At 39.2% G+C, this 13,191-nt stretch overlaps 1 protein-coding gene across 2 annotated transcripts in view; it reads left to right on the forward strand.

The window, feature by feature from the left end:
• Positions 1-3,933: 3,933 nt before the first annotated feature.
• The window catches only part of BRMS1L (BRMS1 like transcriptional repressor), a 71,158-nt gene continuing 61,900 nt past the window's right edge, over positions 3,934-13,191 (forward strand). Inside the window, exons 1-3 of one of the 2 annotated variants that reach the window (XM_015459278.3) lie at positions 3,934-4,202; positions 7,957-8,047; positions 11,756-11,883. In XM_015459278.3, coding sequence (XP_015314764.1) covers positions 4,061-4,202; positions 7,957-8,047; positions 11,756-11,883 — 361 coding nt within the window. In that variant the 5' untranslated portion in view covers positions 3,934-4,060. The remainder of the gene's footprint in view (positions 4,203-7,956; positions 8,048-11,755; positions 11,884-13,191) is intronic. The other variant, NM_001083428.1, reaches the window with a different exon arrangement.

The raw sequence follows: 13,191 nt of genomic DNA on the forward strand, positions 1-13,191 counted from the left end.
CTGAAGGAGATCAGCCCTGGGATTTCTTTGGAAGGAATGATGCTAAAGCTGAAACTCTAGTACTTTGGCCACCTCATGTGAAGAGTTGACTCATTGGAAAAGACTCTGATGCTGGGAGGGATTGGGGGCAGGAGGAGAAGGGGACGACTGAGGATGAGATGGCTGGATGGCATCACTGACTCGATGCACGTGAGTCTGAGTGAACTCCGGGAGTTGGTGATGGACAGGGAGACCTGGCGTGCTGCGATTCATGAGGTTGCAAACAGTCGGACACGACTGAGCGACTGATCTGATCTGAATGACTGCATTCTGCTAAGTCGCTTCAGTCGTGTCCGACTCTGTGTGACCCCATAGACGCAGTCCACTAGGCTCCCCCGTCCCTGGGACTCTCCAGGCAAGAACACTGGAGTGGATTGCCATTTCCTTCTCCAATGCATGACAGTGAAAAGTGAAAGTCAAGTCGCTCAGTCATGTGTGACTCTTAGGGACGCCATGGACTGCAGCCTACCAGGCTCCTCCGCCCATGGGATTTTCCAGGCAAGAGTACCGGAGTGGGGTGCCATTGCCTTCTCCAATGGTTGCATTATGTCTACCTTTTAAAATGCCTCAACTGAGAAAACTTCATTCTGCTTTCATTTTTTTTTAACATTAATTTGTATTTTCTGTAAGTGACAATATTCTTTTCCAGCCTTATTCATTTTTCCCCTTATGGTTCCTCTTACATTTCCTATGTATCTTTTCTAAAATCTGTTTGGGGAGAAGAGAATGAAACTCCTTTTAAGCCCTACATCTTTGTGCAACTCTAATTGCTTAATCTCCCATTATTTTGTCTGCCTTAAACATAAATACATCAATGACCGGAATTTTAGAGCTTGACAAGAACTTAAAGATAACATAATGCAAACTTCTCATTTTACAACTGACCAGAGAGTATATGATTTGCCAAATTGTCTTGCCTGGTTACTAGCAGAAGCAGGGCTAGAATCCATGCCTCCTCTCCAACTTCCTTCTGTTTTTCTCTAAATAGCAGAAACACAGAAATCATCTGCTACAGGGACACTGTGTACTGATAGTTGACTGCAGGCTCTGAGGTCAGACTACTGAGGTTCAGATCTTAAATCTGCTACTTATTGGCTGTGTGACCTTGGCCAAGCAACCTAACTGCTTTGTGCTTCAGTTTCTCCATCTACAAAATGGAAGGCAAAATTGTATCTACTTCATAGAGTTGTTATAATGATTAAATGAATTAATGTCCTTAAAGCACATACAGTGCTTGGAACATGAAGAGCGACCAGAAATTCAAGTTAGTGTTACTATTTAGCACACACTCGGCTAGCTGCTGATATAACAGAGATTAACAGAGGCCAGGGATATTACTCACAGCTGCTTTTGTTTGGTCTGGAGTTTAATAAACCAAACCAAACCAAAGTAACAGCAAAAAATGCACTTGAAATAATGTTTACAAATCTGGTTATTTCACATAAAGTTCTAAATTTCCAGTTTCTCTTGAAAATCAGAAGGTCTGACATCTAGTCCCAAATTCAGATGTAGCAACAGCTGGCTGGAGCTAAAAGCAGCTACCCAGCTTTAGTCCACACCACTCACATAATGTATTCACATGCTTGCCTCTGAAACTGCATCCCAGGCTAAGACAATCCCTGTTCTCAAGGAATTCACAATCCAATAGGCGAGATGCATCAGCTAAACAACCCACAATACAGTGCGACAGAAACAAGTACAACGTTGCCAAGCACTAATCTGAAGGAACAGGGGCATGTACTGAATGGTGGAGGGGTTGCTGGTGATGAATGTTGTCAAGAAAGTGGCTTTGAAAAAAAGGAGTGCAAGAGGGTTGCAGAGAAATAGGATACTCAAAGAACATTGAAATGGCCAGCAGTTCATCTGTTTCTCAACTGATGAGTCCAGTTTTGGAGACTACAGTGAGAAAAGGACAAATAGGCTGACACTAGATAATAAAAGCCCCTTAATTTGGATTTTGGCCAAGAGATGGATAGCCCTTGAGATGTTTTCTGTCATTAAATTCTAAATCTAACTTTAATGCATTTATTCTTGGATACTCTTACCATTCTCTGTCAAATGTCTTTGGACCTTGTATTTGAGAAAGAAATAATTTAAAACCCACAATATTCTATGAAATCTCTTTCAATAGCAAATTGCCACTTCAGGAAGAAGCTTTGCCTTTATAATTGATAAAATACAGCTTTTAGGTTTGTCTGCAAGTAGTTTCCTTATCTGTAAAATGGGTATAATAGCACCTAACTCAGGGCTAATAAATTGGGAATTCAACTCAATGTAAGTGATGTAAAGAACTTACTAGGGTATTTGATACAGAGTAAAAGATGCTTACTTCTTGGAAGGAAAGTTATGACCAACCTAGATAGCATATTGAAAAGCAGAGGCATTACTTTGCCAACAAAGGTCCGTCCAGTCAAGGCTATGGTTTTTCCTGTGGTCATGTATGGATGTGAGAGTTGGACTGTGAAGAAAGTTGAGCACCAGAGAATTGATGCTTTTGAACTGTGGTGTTGGAGAAGACTCTTGAGAGTCCCTTGGACTGCAAGGAGATCCACCCAGTCCATTCTGAAGGAGATCAGCCCTGGGATTTCTTTGGAAGGAATGATGCTAAAGCTGAAACTCCAGTACTTTGGCCACCTCATGCAAAGAGTTGACTCGTTGGAAAAGACTCTGATGCTGGGAGGGATTGGGGCAGGAGGAGAAGGGGAGGACAGAGGATGAGATGGCTGGATGGCATCACTGACTCAATGGACGTGAGTCTGAGTGAACTCCGGGAGTTGGTGATGGACAGGGAGGCCTGGTGTGCTGCGATTCATGGGGTCGCAGAGTCGGACACGACTGAGCGACTGATCTGAACTGAAAAGTGGTCAATTAGTATGTTATTATGATTAAGATACATAATGAGTTTTCCTTGTCTATCATCCCTACCATTGAAAAAATCAAACATTTCATTAAGTCAAATATGTATTTTTCATTGAAAACTTCAGTTAAGACTGGAGGCATATTCAGGCTGCGTATGGCAAACTGGAACTGTGTTAGTCGCTCAGCTGTGTCCGACTCTTTTTCACTCCATGGACTGTACCCCAACAGGCTGCCCTGTCCATGGAATGCTCCAGGCAAGAATATCGGAGTTGATAGCCATTCCCTTCTCCAGGGTATCTTCCCGACCCAGAGATCGAACCTGGTCTCCTGCATTGCAGGCAGATTCTTTACCGTCTGAGCCACCAGGGAAACCCGCATATGGTAAAAAAAAAAAAAAAAAAAAACCACAAATGTAAAACGTACTAGAGAAAAGTGCCAAGATAAAGCTTCCTTTCCTTTCATATTGCAAAAGTTTCAAGAATAATTTAAAGATTTTTGTGCAACATAGAAAGTGCAAGTTGTCTGCAGAAACTAATTCAACAATAGTTTAATAGTGGTAATAAAAGTGCTTAGGTAAAGAGACATTTCTCCAGTTCCTGTAGGCTTAAAGAGGAGGGAAAACCCTCAGGCAAAAGACCTTCTCACATCTGACAGTAACATCCTGGATGGCCTGGAAGCTCAGACAAGCACTTGGCGGGAAAAGAATAAATACAGAACAAAATCTCACAATCTGTTTCTGTTTAGTTTATAAACTGCGACCGAGTCTGGCAGCTTTCGTGCCTTGTGGGACTTGAAGTCCAGAGGGGAGAAGCAATCAGGGTAGTTGAAGCTTCGAAGCCGGCGGCCTCTGCAGGTCTGAACAGTAAGGACTACAATTCCCGACACACACCGCGAGGCCGCGCCGTAATTACCGGCAACCAACCGGACCGGAGCAGGATTAGCTCCATCCCCCGGCTCGGGAGGACTGCCTCCACCAATGGCAGAGCTCTCAGTGCTGAGCCTGCGGGTTAGGTTGTGAGGCTCCGGCGGGGGCGGGGAGGAGCCGAGGGGGTTCTGAACGAGCTCGGCGGCTGGGTGGGTCGGGGCGTTCGGCGCGCCCTTCATTGAAGCGGCGGTGGCCGGGCTGGGCGCCGGGAGTGGGAAGCGACGGCGCGGCTGGAAAATGCCAGTCCATTCCCGAGGGGATAAGAAGGAGACGAACCATCACGATGAGATGGAGGTGGACTACGCCGAAAACGAGGGGAGCAGCTCCGAGGACGAAGACACCGAGAGCTCGTCGGTCTCTGAGGATGGAGATAGCTCAGGTACGAGACCCAGCGGGCTGGGACCCCGAGTCCTCGCGCCAGGATAGCGAAAGGCCGCTCTCCACACGCCGGCAGCTGCGTCCTGCTGGGAGAGCGGGGCGGGGAGAGAGGGAGGGGGCGGAGACTGGCTCCCGGCCCTCCGTGGCACCCAAACTGTTCGCGGGGCGCTGCCCAGCTCCTGGCCGGTCCCAGTTGGCGGGGCGGAGCGGAGCAGGGCGCGGGCCTGGACTCGTCCAGCTCACGGACGCTGCTCGGTTCTGTTCTCGATCCGCCCCGCCCTTGGGACCTCTGGGTAGTGCCTCGGGCTATCCGGAGAGGAAAATGTCCCGCATCTTATCTGGGAGACGCTGGAAATGCCTCCTCTCCCCACACCGCCGACTTCTTATATTGCACCTTTGCAGCCCTTCTCAGCGTGTGTGGGTTGTCAGGAGCCGAGGGTACTCGCTCTTGGCTGGTTTAGAATTTATTAATGTCAGCTTCCAAGTCAGCGTGTCAGTCAGTAGTTGACATTCGTCCTCTTTCTGGGGACTGACGTGGGAGCTGGGTCATCTGCATCATTTCTGTGAACTTTTCAAGACTGAGAAGAAGAGCCCAACATCAGGATTGATTGGAGATCTTCATATGCTTATAAATAACTGGCTGATTTTTGGCAGCTTTGAAGTTCTCCAAATCTTTTCTTCCCTGCAGTCTTTTCTAACTTTGTGCTGTTTCAGATTTTTTTGTTTGTTTTTGTTTTCTGTTTTGAAGGGAGTGGCATGGGGTAGAGTGGAGGGGGGCAGGTTAACACCATACATCAATTTTTGCAAAATTTTAGGAACGGTTATTTTAAAAAGAAATGAAATTCATGATTATATGGGTTCTTTTCCTTCTATCTATACGACGAAGACGAGACTTATTCTTTGCTTTGGCCTGATTTTGGCCATGTGAAGCAAGGATTGATGACAGGTTAACGACAGCCTATCATCACCGTGACACTCTCCTTTTTTAGGCTTCCCTTTCAAAGAAAAGTCCATGGAAGTATGTAATTTCAGTCAATAAATCAGCCACCCCGAATAAGTGTTTCTGAGTGACTTCCTTTTGCAGTATTGGGTTCTACTCAGTGGACGGTATAAATAGTTATGATCTGACCACAATTAAAGAGCTGTCATAGGTCACCACTTGAATCAATTGCCAAATGAATGCTTCTTTATAAACAATACTGTAGAAATTCAGAGGTAGAGGAAATCTTTTCAGTACAGGGTGGTCAGCAAAAGCTAGTGGGATTACCTAAATTATCTTGAAGAATGGGCGGAATTTGGATTGGAGTGGTAACGTTCAGGTGTTTCTGTAGAAGAAGGAATATAAGAAAAAGTGCAAGGCCAGAGCTTAAGCCTTATTTAAGAGTGAGAAAACCAGTTTGGTTGGGAGAAGGATTTGAGCTAGAAAAGGAAAAGATATAGGTGTGAAAGACTTCAGAAAAAGCAGAAAGTGGGATTGATGACTACAAGTTTAGGAGTCAATGTAAGAAGAAAAATCCAAATACAAGGAGAATGGTGGTAGTTTGAACAGAAATAGAAAAAAAAAAAAAAGATTGAGATGAAGATAGAAGATAAAGTATTACAGACATGTTGTTTTTGAGGTCCTGATGGTATATTTGAGTCAGAGTGCCCAACTGACAGGTGGTAATGTGGCATTGGAACCTGCTTGGGATGGGAAGCATAATTTGGAACTCATCTGCTTAGTCATGAAAATAGGTGAGATTTCAAAAGTGAAGAATACAGAGAACATCTCTACTATATGTGAGTACGTTTTCTGCATCTGTAAAACATTTTATCTTCACATGTTCTTTGTTTTTGTTTTTATGGGAGTCAGGATCTCTCAAAATGACATCTATTTACTAAAATTCTGCCTCTCTAATTTTTATGTTGATTCTTGTGGGCTTTTGTTTTTTAACTGTTTTTTGTTCTATCCCCCCAAATAATGAACACATTAATTTATGGAGAATATGATAATAATTTGAAGCACAAGTCAGATTTTTTAAGTACAAAGAAATTAATTTTCCAGTTGCATGTTGTTTTTCATCTCTTTTCTACCATTCATCTTGCATGTTTAACTCCCACAGGTTTATTCCTCTCCAACCTTGGTACTGGGCCAGTCTTAAGGCTACAGAAAAACTCCATCCAGAGATATTGGGGAGTGAGTCATCTTGAGGGACCACATTTTAAAGAGTCAAGGAATAAGCTCTTAAGAGCCAGAAATAATTTTAATCTGTTTCAGAAAAATAAAAAAAAAATCATACTCTCTTGCTGTAGAAAGTAACTGAACATAATTTAATTTTTTCTCATAGTTTGACTTTTATTTGATGATGATCAATACGAATATCATTTTGTGCTTAAGTTATTCTGATGTTGTCAACTATATGTGATGTATTGATAAAAACAGACAATGTGAAATATAGGAGAGAGCTGGTAGCTATCAGTTGTTTTCCTTGAAAAGTTTGCTTGTTTTCCTCTTTCCTCTTTCTCACTGACTGACAGAAATTTGGGGAGAGGGAACAGTGGTAGCCTAGGAGTAGGAAACCAAGATACTCTGTGGTAAACATAATGAGATTAATTTTCTTTTTTTATTTGACTTGCAAATTATCTATGTGAGCATTCCATAAGTGTAATTCCATAAGTATTCTTGAGCAATATTAACCTTTAAAGGACATAATCATTTTGGTGCTTAAGTTCTGGTGAGTTGGTGGAAAACAAGTTGAAAGTGGATTAATTACTTTATAGTCATAGTTTAAGGTCAACCTTTCTCTTTTTGGCTGTGCTACAGCATGTGGGAACTTAGTTTCTTGATCAGTGATCGAACCTATGCCCCTTACAAGTGGGAGCACAGTCTTAACCACTGGACCACTGCCCATCAGCCCTTTAATAAAATGATTTAAGAGTGAATAAAGAGGTTTCCCTGGTGGCTCAGTGATAAAGAATCTGCCTGCCAATGCAGGAGACACGTTTGATCCCTGATCTGGGAAGATCCCACATGCTATGAAGCAACTGAGCCTACCTACGCACCACAACTATCGAGACTGTGCTCTAGAGCCCAGGAACCGTAACTACGTAGCTGTAGCCTGAGTGCTGCACCTCTTGAAGGGCGGGCGCCATGGAGCCTGTGCTCTGAAACAAGAGAAGCTGCCACAATAAAAAGCCCATGTGCCTCAACTAGAGAGTAGCCTCCAGTCATTGCAACTAGAGAAAGGCCCACACAGCAACAAAGACCCAGCACAGCCAAAATAAATAAATAAAATTATTTTAAAAAACGGATAAAATTAAGAAGGTCCAGCGATTGTTTTACTGATGTTTTCATCAGTAAAATGGCTGTTTACTGATGACTCAGTCGGTAAAGAATCTGCCTGCAGTGCAGGTAGACCCAGATTGGATCCCTGTGTTCGATAGATCCCCTGGAGAAGGAAATGGTAACCCACTCCAGTATCCTTGCCTGGAGAATCCCATGGACATAGGGGCCTGGTGGGCTGCAGCCCATGGGGTCTCAAAGAGTCGGGCACAACTAAACGACTAACACTACACTATTACACTAGCGACTGTTTTAACTTTTATCTGTATTTTACATTAAATCTACAGTGGAAATTATTTTTGATAAATATTTAAGTCCTAATGTAGTTTTTCTGTGTTTTTTTTTTTTTTTTCTTTAACCATTTGAATTAACGTTCAGATGTATTTGGAACATAACATTAGTTTTATCTTTGATATTTGCATTTTATTAACAGAAATGGATGATGAAGACTGTGAAAGAAGAAGAATGGAATGTTTAGATGAAATGTCCAATCTTGAAAAACAGTTTACCGATCTCAAGGATCAGTAAGTAGTAACTTCTGAAGGTCACTGTCATTGGATCTCAACCTTGTCACATGTATACTAGCATGAGAGAAATTATATTCTTTCTATTTTCCTTTTTGTTTTTTATGGGACTGACAGCCCTGAAAAAGGCTTCAACTATTGTTTTCCTGTTGAAGGCCTCATTAACTAATTGAGGCTGGTTTTGGGGGGGATTTAATAAGATTTTTATGTGGGTATTGGTTATGAAAGTGTTTTCCTTGGATTGCTGCACCCTTGGTTCTAATATGCTTCATTCATTCCTTTGTTAAATAACTGGATAAAGATAACATTTTTTAAAAAATTTGAGAATAAGAGTTATTTCCCATAGATGGCATGGTGATTTTTATTTATATCTTAACATTGGATAATGTATACATTGCATGTTTTCACATGCATTGTTTAGTTTGCTTCTCTGTAAGGTTGGAAGATAGTTTTCTCTCTCATTTACTCTTGAGAAGATTGATGCTCACAGAGGTTTAGTGATTTGTTCATAGTTTATCAGAAGGTGATAAATTAAGCTAGGCTTTGCCTCTTAGGTGCTATCATGTTCCTTCCACTAAGGCACATTACTTTGGAGGAATCGTAGTGGAATCACAGGCCCTGAATCCAGGCTTTCTTGATAGATTTTAAAAATATAATAATAGATTCTTTATTATCTACTGTAAAGATTGAATGAACAGTGTATAAAATTCTCAGCCATTTGTCTGGCATGTAGTGTGTGTTTATAGATACTGTTTTTTCCCCCTCTTTATAATGCCAGAACTCTTATGTAAAGTTGGTAATGCACGAAGGGGCTCCAGTGACTGGAGAGAATAGAATAGATGCAGATTTTAAAGACATCTTAAAGGTGAACATTCAGTTTGGAACTTGCCGGCAAGGTCATGGGGCATACTTTAGGAAACGTAGATGAAAGGGAGAAACCTTTGAGACCATAGATAGCTTAACTTATTCAGAAGCTGCCTCTTCAGTTTATGGATTCTTTGTGATTTTGCTGCTTATTCTCTTTTTCCTACTTCTTCCCTAGAGAGGCCCAAAGAAGAGATGAAAGCCCATTTAATATCTGGAATTGCCAGCCTGAAATAAGACAGATTTCGTTACCAGACGAATCCTGCTGTTTATGCCATTTCTGGTGTTAACTTTCATTGGTATTAGTGATGAATATATAGATAATGTTCTATGCTAGTGTGACAAATTGATATAAGCAATCCAAAATAATCCATAGTATAAAATTTTACCTTTAAAAAGCATGATACTTTCTAATGCTAAAGATTTACATTATTAATTTGAAGTTAAAATTAGTTTGGATTCCCAGGAATCCATTATTTGGGCAACACAGAGACTTCATTCAGTTCATTTGGGGTCATTCTGGCAAAGAGGAAGCAAATTTGTATTTTAGCATAAGAAATCCATGAACGAGTGATTCTTAAACAGTTATTGAGCTTTTATAGAGCCTTTTTTGGTTATCCAAGAAATTAAAATTGTTGTAAAGCTCTAGTATAATATATTACATAGGAGAAGTTTGCATCTAGTGAGTCATTTGGTCTAATCTTGTTCCCCTTGGGGCAGGCAGTTGCCTTGGTTTTTGCTTTCTCATGGCTCACCATGATCACCAGCCAGTTCCCCCTATCAGCATTATTCATTTCTGAAAGTATTAAAAGTAGACTCATTAACACTATTTAATAGGATTCTTTCTCAAGGAATTGGTATCTATAAATGTTTTTGAAAAAAAGATCTCGGCACAAGGTTTATAATTATTTTTTTGTCTTGCCCTGTTGCTTTGTTTTTTATTTTTGTCTTCTCATACTGTGTATCTCTTTAAGCTGTCTCAAATCCTCTTTGGAAGAGGTGAGAGATATATTAATAATAATAATGAATATCCTGCTTTTGCCTGTTCTAGCACTATAGGGCACATATAGCACTCCTTTCCTAAGGCAGAAAATCCACAATTTGCAGTTTGTAAAGTGGTGGAAGGTGAGTTCTTCCACCTTCTTAAAAAGAAAGAGGGACTTGTCCCACCCAAGTGTCCATTCATTACAGTGTTCAGCATCCAACAAACATTAATTAGCTTCTATTCTGTGAAGAGTATTGTGGTTGCTGCTGCCGGACTCATGATCCTTGCCTTTGATGAGTTTATACTTGATTCCAAGGTTGTAGAAATTATACTGATTTTGAGGAACCTCTTCTTTTAAAAGTGAGTTAATTGAATACTGTTAATTCACATATCCTCTTCATTCAGGATGTTCACCTATACAGGATACCTTATTATCCATATTTTGTATGAGTTTGATGTTTTTCAGGTGCAGTCATGTTTTGTATTAGTTTTTTAGCATTTTGTCTGAAGTTGTATTTATAATTTCAAAAACTATTAGTATCGTGTTATACTTTTTGGATTTCATACATTGTATGTTGAGTTTTAGAAAAATTTAACTCAGACATGATAATGTATTATTTTGGAAGTTGATTCAAATAATTTTTCCTTTCTGGTTTAAAAAAAAGAATATTAACTAGTATGAACACTCAAACTTGCTTTATTCCTTTAAAATCATTATATAAATTGCTATGCTAAATATAATGATCAATAATAGACAATACTAGTTGTCTTAGTTGTCTTAGTTGGTATTTTCAAGAGGAAAGAGTGGAATATTACATGAACGCCAAGTATCATCATGTTTTCAATAGTCAACTGCTATTTATACAAACAACTATAAGCATAATCAGTGGTTTCTTCTGGGAGTTACTATATGCCATCCTTGTGATGTATTGTGACATAGTCACTTATGATGCAGTAATAAATGGCAAAAATTTTTTTTACATAATGATCTTAAATTGTTAATCTGCTTTGAAATTTTAGGATACCTTTGAAATGCTACAAAACCAGGGTTAGAAGTGCTTCTCACAAAGAATGACAGTTTCAACATTTTCTTGTTAAAAAAAACGTTCTATCCTGAAGGACTATTGGTAAAAATAAACATTGAGTTGCCTCATATACCATCTTTGATAATCAAGCTGAAGGTATTGATGTGACAGCTGTTACATTAGGCCTGTTTGCATGTAGACTCGTAAAAAGAGCAACGGGGATTCTTTGCCCCGCTTTTCACTTCCCCATCTGCCAAGCAACTCATGTTGTTACAGCTTCTTCATTCGCAGTCTAGATGAGCTGAATATGCCAGGTCTTAAGTTCCCTAGCCTTTGGTTTTACTCTGCTGCTGCTTTGTTCTCTTAAAAATTAGTAGGCTGAATATTGTTATACTGACTTCTTTTCAGGAGATTTGGAGAGGAGACAGGGAATTATTTATTTTTGACAGCTAGTAATGCCTGTATCTAAATTAATCAAAATGATTTGTTCCTTTTAAACTCAGTGTTTATTTGACCTTTTCTCTTAGAATTGATTTATTCTGCAGTTAAAAACATCTGCAGTGTCCAGAGGTAGTTATTTTGGTTGTATTTTTTTGATTTGTAAATTCACCATTAAAAAGTGATATATCTAAAAAATAGAAAAACATTTCTTTGTGATGATTTGCATTTAAGTCAAATGATGTAACTGTGTTCTTGTCACCTGAGATCAAGGAAAAAATACATTTGGTAGGCTATCAGAATATGAATGATATTAAGAGATAATGTATAGAAATGATAAATTGTTAGCCTTTGCTGGGCTTTTAAAATTAATATATTAATTTTTGCTTTGTTAAGACTTTATAAAGAACGATTAAGTCAGGTGGATGCAAAACTACAAGAAGTCATAGCTGGAAAAGCACCAGAATATTTGGAACCACTGGCAACTTTACAGGAAAATATGCAAATTCGTACAAAGGTAGCAGGTAGGAAAGTGAAACATCTTTTCCATATAGTAGAATATGAATTCTTCAATAGATTTAAAAGGTGTTTGTCAAATGAGTGGTTGTTGTTAATAGAAGTACAAATGTATTTACATTGAACAGAACATTATACTATCAATCAGCCCACAGTTATTTTAATTTATTAAATGCCTCCTGCTTTTCTCTGCTGCTGTGGAGGGTTAAAAAAAAAAAGCCCTCAAATTGGTCACAGTGTTGTTGAAAAGGTATTTCCACATGTGAAACAATTAGAAACCAGGATATTTTCATTAAGAGATACTGTTACTACCATAGTTTATTTTTCTATTAATGTTCAATTTAAGTCCTCTTAGTATTTTTCATCTTTAAGAGTGATAAAGAGTTCTTATTTATAAAAACATTAAAAAAAATTTGATCAGGATGTTACAGAACAGGAAATTAACCTTCAAACCTGTAGTTCAGTTATAAGTTTTTATTTTGAAAAGTTTGATGATGCATTTGTGATTATGAATAAATGGACACGTATTTTATTTGTATGGTTAAATTTCAGTCTTCTGTTTGTAACTGGGATCTGGCCTCAGAATTGTGTCCTACCATGCCTAACAAAGGATATATCTATTTGAAGATCATTTAATGATTTTTCATAGTCAAACTGAAAACTGAAATTTACTGGAGATGCTGATTGTTTTCTTTTGGGGGAACAATAATTGATCCTCATACACCTGTTATATCTTAATAATACCTATGGCATTGTTGATAATAGGTTCTTCTTATACTGAATCCTCCTTAAACCGAATTTTAGTCTTGAGTGCTTAAGTATATAGATAATGTGATGCTTAATCTGCTATCTTTGCATATTGACTTAGCACATCCTTAAAAGTAAACATGTCCTTACTTTTCTTTGACATTTGAAAAGAACTAAGTGGACTTCCTAATGTTTTGAAAATATTACTTGAGTCAGTTATTCACTTTGCTACTAGGTGGCCTCCTGTACTTTTTGATTGTACAAAGAGTAGTGTGTGTGATTGTGTTGCTGACGGCATAGTTCCAGATATCTGTTCCTTGCCTTTATTTTACAAGAAAGAGTATTGCAGTTCTAGAGGCAGCTATGGCATAGAGTTAAGTATGTACATCTAGACCTCTTTGCCATTTTTGTGATGGTGTATTTGCATGGCCTATTTTATGTGGTTTTTTTAGGGTGCCTATTTTATGTGGTTGTCTCGGTACCTCTAAGTTAAACTCTCTTGAACATCTATTCTCTAGGTAAAGCTCTGTCAGGAGCACTCAAACATGGTGTTAATTTATAAATTTCGT

This window comes from Bos taurus, chromosome 21 (assembly GCF_002263795.3).
Source record: "Bos taurus isolate L1 Dominette 01449 registration number 42190680 breed Hereford chromosome 21, ARS-UCD2.0, whole genome shotgun sequence".
Taxonomy (NCBI): Eukaryota; Metazoa; Chordata; class Mammalia; order Artiodactyla; family Bovidae; genus Bos; species Bos taurus.